Raw genomic sequence first — 12,792 nt, 5'->3', positions numbered from 1 at the left:
TTAGGCGAGCAGAAACGAAGTGACTAGCGACCCGTGAATGAATTCTGGCTTGCCACCCAACTGGTGACTGCGTTTATCAAGCCACTATTTGTGGAAACTTTATCCTATCATTATCCTGTATGTCTGATAGGAGAGTGGTCAATAGGCGACTATCAGCCACCACATGTACAACGCAGTAACGTTGATCTTTGGTCTTACTTTGTAATATATGGTTATCTTTGGCCGGTTTACCACCTGCGCCCGAACCTCTTGCCGCTTTTTCTTCTGTCCCAAAACCGGGCAGCTGGCATAAAGCGGGCAGATCACAGTCCATGGCGTCTGCCCAGCGGTATTCCGTTCTCTCCACAGATGGAGACATTTGGCCTCGGGGGATTCCCCTTTTCCTGCTTCCTGAACAGAGCAGGAAAGCGGAATTCCCAGCACAAATGTGAAAGCACTCTTTTCCTCCTGCAGAAGTCTCTGGCTTATATTCCCAGTCAATATAAGGCTTGCTGGGATGGTTTCACGCCTGCACTTGGAGCCCTTTTAAAGCTAATCAGTTTTCAAGTGAATGTGAACTGAATACAAACTGAAGCAGGACTGATACATGCATGGAAATACCTTTTTTGGGGGGGTAGAGTAGCGGATTTTTGGATATGCAGATCATTGCACACTCCACTTTAGTAAGTCTGCCAGAGCTCTTCCTCCAAGCCAGCCTAATGCACACAGTACCCACTCCTGGCTGGTGGGGGGTGGCTGGGCTTCTCCCTCCTCTACCTGGGCTTCACTTCTCTTCCCTCGCTCTGTGGTCACCTACTGTTTTACTTTGCAGTGTACTGATAAAAAGGATCCATTCAACACTGAAGGCGGACAGAAACCCTTCGGTTTGCTTCCCTGTCATTGACTTTAATGCAAAAAAACAAAATGGAAAGGTGCTTTCCATTTTTTTTGGACGGGAACAATAACGCTACAAGCTGCACTTTTTTTTCCATTCAGAAAAACTAAAAGGAAACGTAACGTAATCAAACCAAACCCAAACTGAGAGCAAAAAATGTATTGCTCTCTATGGCCGCCTGCAGACGGCTGGGTCGGATCCGGCAGCGAGAATTCTCGCCGCGGGACCCGACCCAAGCGCCTGCAGAGAAATAGAACATGCTGCGGTTTGTTTGCCGAGTGAGATTTCGCGCAGACAAACTGCAGCTGTCTGCCTAGGATTGCGTTTGCTAACGCAATCCTATGGCAGCTTCCAAGGGCGGAAATTCCGCGGGAAATCCCGCCGCGGAATTTCCGCCCGTCTGCAGGCGGCCTATGGGTCCGGTTTGCTTCTGTTTTTGTATTTTAAAAAAAAAACAAACAAACTGAAAACAAAGCCTGAAGGACAGACAAAGATATGAAACCACCCTTAAATGGTCACACACTGACTTGCAGGAGCGCTTCGTTCTAATAGGTGTCGCTAGAGAGCCATTGCTCCGTCCCTTCATTTGCATATTTCCCAGAGGAGCATGCATGCCTTCTCCCATCTACTGGGTGCTCTCCCTAAGGAGAAACGTATGACTAGGTGTCAGTATACATACCAGTCCGTGACACACTATGCATTAACATGAAGAATTTCACAGGGCTCCCAGTAGACGTTTTGCCCTGCAGTTTGGAGATTTATGTAACGTCTCTGTTATAACAATATACATCCCGATTAGAAGATGGAAATAATTTCCAGTGTAATGTAATGTTTTACGGCTTAGGGCATCAGCTTTGTCATGCGTCTGAAGTTATACTTTGGGAAAAATGAAAACTGCAGAGAAGTAAAGTGCAGGAAACGTTTGCAGACGCTGAAATTAAGTTGGCGATGTGGTGAGCAGGTCTCACCTTAATGTGACTTGACTTACCTCATGGCTATGTCGTAGGACTCGGGATGAATGCACGTTTGATCCAAGGGGTTTGGCTTGGCAGCGGCAGGCGCAGATTTTGCTGTCTTCTTGCCTTGTTTGGATACAGTGGCTTGGGTAACCGACATGTTTGATCCCTGACCTCCTGATTGGTCCCTAAGACAGTGAAACAATTGTTCCATGATTTAATGTCTGACTCCTCATCGTTCTACTGAGCCTTTTAGAATTATTGCGCTATATGTCGGCATCACCAGACTGTAGAACAATCACTTTTCCTTTAAATATCCGAGATATTCCTTAAAAATGACTTTTAATTTGAAAAAATGGACAACTTCAAAAGAATTGACATCAGAAAATGATCCATTGTTGAAATCCAATTTTATATTACTGTGTACCCACACTTTCAGGTGACTTTTTAGAATAAGCTGATATGTGCGCATACATGAGGAATAACACTATTTCTGGCTACTGCACAGCTTATATTCTGAATGCATCGTCACTCTTTACCTCCGCAGGCTGTATTTCTAATTTTCATTTTGTTCTGGGAGAATGTCTGTGGGATTCTCCCCCTTCCTCCCCTCTGCTATGTATAGACTTCTAGAAGCAGTATCAGTCATCACTCTCCTTCACTTCCTGTTCACTGTCTTATCTCTGTTACTACAGACAGATTTCACCTGACAACAGGCAGTGGAAGGTAAATTAGAAGGAAGGGAAACTCCTAGCGGCCAGCACTTTAGAGGGATTTTCAGCACAAAAATGTAATTTTAGGTGAATAAAGTAATTCGCACTTTTGCTGGTTATCAAATTCACTATCGTATTAACACAAGTTGTCTTAAAGTGCGATGGCCATTCAAATAAGTTTAAAAAATGTGTTTTTTAATTTTATTTTCCTATGTCACTTTTCAGCAAGTGATGCATACATTGGGCGCTTGTTCAGCAGACATCTCATTATCATAATAGGCAAGATTACAAAGAACTATCACATAACTAAAGCTACAGGAGAATAACACAGTATCACACCACTGCGGTTAGATGACTGAGTTGTCTCACCTCCTCCCCCTCCCTGCATAGCTCATGGAGCATGCCCACAACACTCTCCCATGGAAGTTAGTAGCTTTTTTAGGATTGAGGTTTCTAACGTCCAAGTGCCTGCTGGTGAATTCCTGGAGCAGAAGCTTGGGCAAGATAGCTACCCGCATAATCAAAGAATGCAGCATAAAAAAATGTACAATCACAAAACAAAAACAGACTGGTAAAATTATGTTTCAATATGTTTTTAAAGGTGTTGTCCAGTTGTACAGTATTTCATCACCTATCCTCAAGTATAGGCCAATAATAATTGATTGCTGGGGATCCAGCCACCCAGGAGCCCTGCAGTTCAGCTGGGCTGGTCTGCTAGGTCACTAAGCCGATTTCTGCAGGAAAACAAACAGCTCCATTTCCATAGCAGTGGCTAGGTGTGGTACTACAAGCATTGAAGTGAATGGGAACTTTGCTTGTAATACCAAACCTGGCCACTGTAGTGGGAACAGAGCTGTCTGCTTCCTGCAAATATCTACTTAGTGAATGAGCGCATTGGCTCAGTGAACAGCCGATCAGCAGGGCTCCTGGATTGTAGATCCCCATCAATATATTATAAGGAATAAATGCCTATTATTTGTTACTAAAGAGTAACAAAATAAAGCCACTTTGACATGTGCAATAGCGTCTCAGAGAGAAGGGGCCTAGCCTGGCTTGATCCCATTCCCTATGCTGCTGGATGAAGTGTACCTGTGTAGGTCTCTTCAATGCTAGCAAGCAAATGGGTGTGCAGCAGACCCAAATATTGAAAGTGTGTGTATGTGGGTGGGAGTGCTGGCTTAACTCCCATTGAAAAACAAGAGCAAGAAGTGGAATAGCAGTGCGGCGCTCCCACTTCATGCCCAGGCTGCTGATGACAATGTCCGGCCCACTGCACTGGATAGTGGGCCAAAGAATCCGCTGATGGACAAGAGTCTCGAGCGGTGGACCTCCATACATCGACTACTGATGGTCTATCCAGAGGATAGGTCATTAGTTGAAAAGAGCCACGATACCCCTTTAAATTGATCTGAAATTTCTCACATTTTCTTTTTTTCATCCTCACTTTTTTTAGGCGCTACAAATTTTATATTTTTTCAATCAACTCGGCTCTATGAAGGCTTGTTGTTTGAGGAACAAGTTGTATTTTTAATAGCTCTATTTACAATATAATGTATTTTAAAAAAATGTACATGAGGTGAAATAGAAAAAAACACAATTGCACCAATGTTTTTTGGGGTTTTGTTTTCGCGGTGTTCATGCTGCAGCCAAACTGACATGTTAACTTTATTCTACGGGTCATTATAAATGTGGTTTACTAATAATAATCTTCTGTTAGGGTAATTGTAGTTTTTATTACTACAATTTTGGGGTATATCCGTTTTTTCTCATTACTTTTTATTAATTTTTTTAAAAACATGGCAGGCCCAAAAACCCAATTTTGGCATTAAGCATTTTTTTCTTATGAAATTCAGAGTGCGGGACAAATAATTATATATTTTAATAGCCTGGACTTTTACGGATGGGGCGATACCAATTATGTTTAATTTATTTTTTACATTTTTTTAACATGAGAAACGGGAAAAACTTCAATTTAATTTACTTTAACATTTTTGTAGTCCCCAAGGAGGACTTGAACTTACAATACGGTAGTTTGATGATTTCCACACACTGCAATACTTCAGTATTGCACTATATCCAATTTTTATTTTACAGTAGCCTATTAGGCTCTGCCTGTGGCACAACTTAATAAGACTATAAATATAAAAAATACACATACTGAATGTTTGGGGACTCACCTAGCACAATACACAAAACCACATTGTAAGGGTGCATTCACATGAACGTATATCGGCTCGCCGAGCCGATATACGTTGTCCTCATCTACAGGGGGGGGGAGCCTGGAAGAGCCAGGAGCAGGAACTGAGCTCCTGCCCCCTCTCTGCCCCTCTGCACTATTTGCAATGAAAGGAGGTGGGAAGGGGGTGGGGCTAAGTCCCAAGAATTAGCCCCGCCCCACCTCTCCCCATTGCAAATAGTGCAGAGGGGTGGAGAGGAGGCAGAGAGGGGGCGGGAGCTCAGTTCCTGCTCTTGGCTCTTCCAGGCTCCCCCCCTTTCTGCAGAGAGAGACGACGTATATCGGCTGGGAGTGAAAACCGAGCCGATTTACGTTCGTGAGAATCCAGCCTAAAGCTGTAGACCTGCCGATTATACTGCAAGCCCCGAGTTTCTGCATATAAGACGCCCTCGGTGGGGGGTCAATACATTTACACGCTCTCAGATGGGAGGTGCGCTATGTTAATCTCTCTGTAAGTGATACACTATTTGTATTGCGGTGATGGCTGGAGTCGAGTTAAATGTCTTCCCCACGATGGGGGAAAAAGGAAACCTACCTGTGCAGGTTCTTGACGTACTCCTGATTAAGTCTAATGAAGCCGGCACATTGCTGGAAGGTCTTTGGACCCAGCCCCTTGACGCTCTTCAGCTGCTCTCTGTTAATAAAAGGTCCATTCTTCTCTCTCCATTCAATTACGTTTTTGGCCCTAACAGAATTCAACCCGGCGATATGTCTAAAATAAGGAGAAATTAATTAATAAAGAAAACCTGATCATCATATTAAGATGATAGATATGAAATACACTGGGTTAGAGACACTGGTGTATTCACAATCGGAGCTTCTGTGTGTTGGAATTAGACTCGTGACCCTGGAGAGCAGCAAAAAGTCAAGTGACAGGTTTTCCACGGATCAGTGTGAATCCACATTAGATGGGAAAATCTGAGTAACTTCCCACGAGGTCTGGTCATTAGTGTTAGACTAGCCGGGGCCAGGATTTCACTACCAACCTTGTAGGATTTCCGCAGACAACAGTGTCAAGAGTATACCGAAAATGGTGTGATCAAGAAAAAACAACGGGATGCTGTAGATGCAAATAACCCATTACCAAAAGGGGTCAGAGGAGGATGTCAAGAATTGTTTTGATAAACAGGAGGTATATAACCAAGCTAACTACAATGCTGGTGCTCCAATGTATGTGCAAGAATGCACAACTCATCGTTCCTTAGCACGGATGGGCTATAACAGCCAGTTACAGTGCAACTGCTGTCTAAAGGTAACGGATAGGCGAGAGTCCAGTGGGCAAAATATTTCAATTACTGAGCAGTGATCAATCTACGCCATGATGAACTGAAGTGGTTTAGAAGGCCAAAGGAGGTTCAATGTGCTACTAGATGGGTGTCTCTAATACACTGGTCATTCAATGTAGATAGATAATCAAGTTTTGGGAAAAAAATAAACTGACCCAAGTCTAAGAGGATAGAATATGTAGATATACACTGCCCTGCCAAAAGTAATTGTAAACCTGAGCAAGAATCACAAGTAGTATTTATTTCCATATGTTAAAGGAAACCTTTCAGCATATTTTATCAATGTGAACCAATGACCGCTTACAACGTCATCTACCGGAGGCGGCTAGGGGGCGGGCTTTTCGACTTTACATGCAGCTAGCAGAAACGATCTTGATCGCTCACCGGACTACTCTGCCTGATTTACATGCTGTGTGGGACAAGTTCAAATTCTCAGGTATGCCTACGGCCACGGTCACCGCAAAAATATTGTTGGAAGGATAGATGTTATATTAATCTACCGCCGTTATTGATTTACGTTGATAAAAACTGCTGACAGGTTTCTTTTTATACTTAGTGGGGCTCTTTTGGCCTTACTGACATTAGATACTCTCCGTGGCATACTTGCTACTAACATCTGATACACTTCAGTTGGCATTTCCCTCCATTCATCCTGCAAACATGTGGCGAGTTCTCTCAAAGAAGATGGACGTTGTTCATATTTCCTAACCTGATGCTCCAGTTCATATAAAGATGTTCATTAGGGTTCAGGTCGGACTCTGTGCATCCGGTCCAAACATGGAACATCCATTTCCTCAAACCAATGTAAACCAGCGTTGGATGTGTGACAAGGTGCGTTGTCTTGTTGGAAGTATGGCCGACCATTCCCAGAGTATTACCACATTGTCGGCAGCACATTATTGTCTAGAATGTCAGGGTACACCTCCGTGTTCATGGTTCTTGTCACTACAACCAACGGACCGAGACCATGCCATGGGGAACATCCCCAGACCATAACGGAACCTCCACCGTACTTAACTGTTGATACAACACACTCAGGTATAAGGCATCCCCCATCATCCTCCACACCCAGGTACGTCCATCTGATGTGAAGATGGAGTAGTGTGATTTATCACTCCATAGAACGGAACTGTCCAATAAGGACGCTCCTTGCACCATTGTAGACGGGTTGATGCATTACGCTTTGTGACGGACGGCTTGCGTGCAGCGGTATAACCCGTATATCCAATAGTGCGCAGTTCCCGTCACTAACTATAACTGCCACCTCCAAGGCTCTACATCATATGCGGCATGGTTTAGGACACGTGACATGCTAATAAGACATGCTACTGATAAAGGCATCCACATACTTTAGGTAACATAGACTAAAGGAGACATATATAGACCAGGCAGACTTCTTTAATCTCGTCACCACTTACCGTCTCCATATACAACCGCACAGGGAGGCAATGCTGCTTTGTGCATAATCAATGAGGCATAGAGAAATGTCAATTCATTGACAAAACCTAACAAAGTCTCAGTGGTTTACTTACTTAACATTATGTACATTGTAGGAAGACAAACATCATTCCACCGACAGCCGGCAGAACACAATGTGCATCATTGTGCCGGCTCACTACTAGAGTCCCCGAAGCAGGTGGCGGCAACGATGGAGGTCACTGTAATACTCATCCCATGCAGGAAAGCTCACTGGGACGGTAATGGTGAAGCAATGTCTAAAGCTGTGTTTACCTCAACAGTATTTCGGAGCAGATGTTGATATCCACCCCTACGAAGCTGACGCACTCCTCCACCACGCTGTCCAGGGTGCCTTTCAGCAGCACCTGCGAGACATCATGCTGCAAGACAAGAAAAGTTTTGACGTAATAGACTTGGCTCCATACGGACAATGAACTTGCACCATTAACCTCTTAGCTACTGAACTGTAATTCCGGCCATAAAAATTACGATTTCTGCTGTGCAGATAATAAGTGAGAGTCCACCGGTGACCGCCATATTGTTATTACAATTAAATAGGTCCCAACTTTTCAACTCCATTTCCTAAAAGTCACCTAGATTTTGACATACAGAGCGTGAAACGTATTCTTTTTTTCTAACATGTTTTTATTTTCTAATTGTACTTTTTTTTTTTTATTCCATTTTTTTTCTCTACATGACTATTGCGGTGGCCAACTTGCCTTTGCTGCAAAAGTATACTTTACAAGAGTCACATGGTGGACATAGAAGCCTATACTCTTAAGAGGACTCATTGACTTCTCGTAGGCATGCTCTGTGACACATGCATAGGTCATTGTGCAGGGAGGGGAGGAGGGGAGCTGTGACCATCGGCTATTGTGAATGGTTGATCCGGTCTAATCTGTGTATACGTATCACCTTTCATTATAATACTGCCTGTGATGATTCTGAGATGAAAGCTAAAAAGTTTTGTTTTGTCCTCAAGACTGGAGTCTGTGTGGTCAGAGTAAAAACTGCAGGGTTTTAGGATTATTTTTAAATATAAAAATGACATAGAAAATGAAAAAAACAAAAAGGTTTGACGTAAAAACGTGGTTCAAACATTTCGTCATTTTTTTTGATGATACATTCTGCTTATTATATCTTTATAGCAATCAACAGAGAGCTCCAAACTTTGCTCATAGACGTGATGTTGAAGGGGTATTCCGGTGATTCAAAGTGAAATGTTCTACTCTTCATAAAGCAATAATGTAATCGTGTAATATAATATTATAATATTCTATTGCGCGGTAAAGTGCTACATAGAAAACGCAATGTTTTTACATATGGTCGTGTGAGAGGGGTCTTACAATGCTAGCAGATATAAAAGAAAGCATCTCCTCAGGATGGCTCATCAATAGTTGATCGACAGGGTCGGAGCCAGAAGTGTGATGGAAGACTTGGCTCTCATTGAAATCAACAGGAGCGAAGCCTTCTATTACAATTCTGGCTCGGCTGAACAAACATCGGGCCCAAGGATCAGCTGATCAGCAAGGACCCCCTAAATAAGATCTATCTATCCTGAGGAAAGGTCATCAATAGTAAATGCCCAGAATATCCCTTTAATTGGTTGTTCGGCCTCTTAAAAGGCTTTGTTCAAGTTAAGGAAGCCCCCTTCACTGCATCCCTATGGTATAAAATAACAAATCTGTGCTTACTTACCTCTCTATGCTCCCCACATGTTCCTCGCCGGCGGCTCTGGTCTCCATTTACAGGCTGCTGTCACTTCCTGTAAACCTGCTGCAGCAGCCAGGATCGCTGAGTGCTGTAATTGGGGGTTCCCTAACTCTGATAATCCCTTTAATCCAGCAAGAAAGACACGTTTTGGGGCACAAGTCTCTTCCTCAGTAAATGCCGGAGGGAATGCCGAGTATTCATTGCCTTAACAACTGTGGAGTGAGATGAAGGTGTAAGGAAGGTACTCACGCATAAGAGACTTCCCTAAAGAGTTAGGTTGAAATAAAGAAGGGGGTTGTAGTGGTCTCTAGAGGCCAGTGTAAAAAAAACTCAACCCGGATATTGCCTCCCATGTGCTGTGCTTCGAGTTTCTGTAGAGAGGTCATCTATTAAAGGGGTGGTCTCGCGAAACCAAGTGGGGTTATACACTTCCGTATGGCCATATTAATGCACTTTGTAATGTACATTGTGCATTAAATATGAGCCATACAGAAGTTATTCCACTTACCTGCTCCGTTGCTAGCGTCCTCGTCTCCATGGTTCCGTCTAAATTCGCTGGCAGCTTGCTTTTTTAGACGCGCTTGCGCAGTCCGGTCTTCTCCATTCAGCACGAGCCGCTTCAGTGTGCTCCCCGCTACAGCTCTTCTGCGCATGCGCAGACGAGCTGTCACTGCTCGGGAGCGCGCTGAAGCGGCCATTCTGCACCATCCTCTGTTAGAGGAAGGTGCAGAAACTGGAGCTGCCCAGCGGAGAAGACCAGCCCAGCCGCCCCGAGAAGCCTCCCAGGTAAGTGATGGGTCGGGGGGGGGCTGCCGCTGCGCCGGGGGGGCTGCCGCTGCGCCGGGGGAGCTAGCGCTAGGCCGGGGGGGCTGTCGCTGCGATGGGGGGGGCTGTCGCTAGGCCGGGGGAGCTAGCGCTAGGCCGGGGGAGCTAGCGCTAGGCCGGGGGGGCTGTCGCTGCGATGGGGGGGGCTGTCGCTAGGCCGGGGGGGCTGTCGCTGCGCCGGGGGAGCTAGCGCTAGGCCGGGGGGGGCTGTCGCTGCGATGGGGGGGGCTGTCGCTAGGCCGGGGGGGCTGTCGCTGCGCCGGGGGAACTAGCGCTGGGGAGCCGGGGGCTAGCGCCGGTTACCTGCTGTCTGGTCGGCGGCTGCGGGGCGTCTGGTCGGCGGCTGCGATGCGTCCGGTTGCCATGGAGACACAGCTGGCGGCGTCTCGGGAGCGCGCACGTCGGGCTGCAGCGAGCGACGGGGAAAGAGCCGGCGGCCATCTTGAGGAAACTTTTATAACTTGCTGAAACGCTGGAACGGTAAGTACGAACCAGCTAGAAATGTCATTTACAGGGGGGCTTAGTAATGTGTGTTTAATGGGGGGGACTGGGCAAAAAAAAAAATTAACTGCTTCCTCGAGACATCTCCTTTAACCCTTTCCAATCCAATTTGTATCCTGGTTTTCCTAGGGGGCTTACTCTTTTTCTGCCGTTACACAACGGTGCTATATGCTGGCTAAAGCTAGTACTGCATGAGGCGACACGTTGGATAGGCTCTGACAGCAGAGAGGCTGGCAATATACAGTAAGAGAACCTTGACGGATGTCTTCCAACATCGGAGCTGTACAGCCTTAAATCATAATGTCTTCACAGATCAGACAGTAGATTGGAAAGGGTTAAAAGATCCTAAACCGAAGAAGGAGAGAGTAAGTACGGAGCATGCTCACTGAGAACTTTCTGGAAGGATGCAGCCCTGATATAAAAAGGGGCCATTAGAGCTGTATGGTGGTTGTAAGCTGTGCTGCTGGACTGTAGATTACAAATTAAGGACCTCAGAGACCTGGCAAACAGCGGGTGACCAAAAGACCGCCCTCACTACAAGTGCTAAGAGGTGTAACAAGTTATGCATATGTTCAATCAAGTGACTTTTGGTCACCTGACTTCAATGTATTTGTCTTAAAGGACTATAAATTCTGTGTCTGTTTGACAAATAAACAGAATCATTTGCCATTTACACAGATCAGGATGTGTGACCTGTGATTCTTTGTACTTTGTATTAACCCTTAATTTGGAACTGAAAAAAATACATATACCGCTACATTGCGCTAACAAGCTCCTGATGAGACTTACAGATACGAGCATTTGTCACCCCTATAGTGTTCCCTGCAGCATTTACTGAGGAAGAGGCTTGTGCCTCGAAACGTGCCTTTCTTGCTGGATTAATGTTAAATAAAAAAGGTTAATTCATTCTTTTGTCTCTATCAATATTAAACAGTCACACTGGGGATTAATAAAGCCAATTTTGCAGCTTTTCTTTTAGAATCATATTGAGCAATATGACATTCAGGCTGACCGTCATAGTTATGAACTCGAATATGTGTTTGTCTCTAGTACGGGTACGAAGAGGAGTAAGATGAATGCAGGATCGGGTTTAAGGTCTGTGATTCTAGAGACAAAGAGATCTGAATTGGAACTGCGAACCTGAAAAGGTTGAATGCTTTTACTCATATTTTTCCAAAATAGCTTCATTTTAGAGCAATGCAAGAATAATAAGCGTTGAAAAATGGAACTCGTTCTTTACTTCTCGGATAGATCATTGACAGACTGAATGTTCCAAGAGATAAAATGATGCCCATTTTTGACCACTATGTGCCCACACAATGTTGATGGAACTTTTTTCCTACAATTAACTGAATCTGAAGTAAGGGTGGCTTTACATGGGACAACTATTACCAGCATGATCACTTGAAATATCCGCTAAAGTGTACAAATGACGGTTGGCAAATTGTTGTTCACTTGTTCAATTTTACAATTGCTTAATAAATTGCGAGTATTTACATGGCTCAAAAATTGTTCGGCGACAAGACCATCTCCAACAAAACACTCATTTGTTGCCAAGTCCACTGAATGCACATAAATACATCTGAGCAGTCTATGATATTACAGGATATAGACATTAAATAACCAGCGGGGTTGTCAATCCGGGTCTTCAAGTCCGGTAGGAACTTTCAAACGTTGATCCAGGGATAATTCTGACTGCCATTATGGAGTTCGGATGGAAATTTTCCCCCCACAATAGTCCAATTGGCTTCTACCTCATCTTCTTTTTTTGCCTTCCTCTCGATCAACAAGGAAGAGCGGGTGGGGGTGGAAACAGGCTGAACTAGATGGACATTATCTTCTTTCAGCCTAACATACTATTTTACTAACAACTGCTACTGTGAGAGGCTGCAGCACCAAGTGATCTGTTATAAGCCGTACAGTAAGAGACTGGAACAGGAAGTGTATCTATCTTCGAAGACCAAAACCAGACAGAGACCGTAGCAGTGAGTCTTCTTCTTTCGAAGACCAGCAGGGACTGTTGAGTCGAGGATCACTCTGGCGTATTGATGTGTTTTCAGGAACCAATGAGCATCAATGGGAGGGTAAAATGTTCAAAATAAGGCAGAAGTCAATCAGTGTTTGGTGGAAGGTGAATGCCCAACAAGGGCACACCTCCCTGCAAAGTTGTTGGCTAATTGTTGAAAGACATTGATTACCTGTGTACACCAGATGATAATTAATCAACCAG

General features: G+C 44.5%; 1 protein-coding gene across 1 annotated transcript in view; it reads right to left on the bottom strand.

Annotated features, from left to right (window-relative positions):
* The window catches only part of SRBD1 (S1 RNA binding domain 1), a 212,677-nt gene that overhangs the window by 29,251 nt on the left and 170,634 nt on the right, over positions 1-12,792 (bottom strand). Inside the window, exons 18-20 of the mRNA XM_066595552.1 lie at positions 7,797-7,903; positions 5,315-5,491; positions 1,863-2,018 (exon numbers count right to left, since the gene is read on the bottom strand). Coding sequence (XP_066451649.1) covers positions 1,863-2,018; positions 5,315-5,491; positions 7,797-7,903 — 440 coding nt within the window. The remainder of the gene's footprint in view (positions 1-1,862; positions 2,019-5,314; positions 5,492-7,796; positions 7,904-12,792) is intronic.

Source organism: Eleutherodactylus coqui, chromosome 3 (genome assembly GCF_035609145.1).
Source record: "Eleutherodactylus coqui strain aEleCoq1 chromosome 3, aEleCoq1.hap1, whole genome shotgun sequence".
Taxonomy (NCBI): Eukaryota; Metazoa; Chordata; class Amphibia; order Anura; family Eleutherodactylidae; genus Eleutherodactylus; species Eleutherodactylus coqui.
The sequence above is the reverse complement of the archived record's forward strand: the minus strand, read 5'-3'. Positions and strand labels throughout refer to the sequence as shown.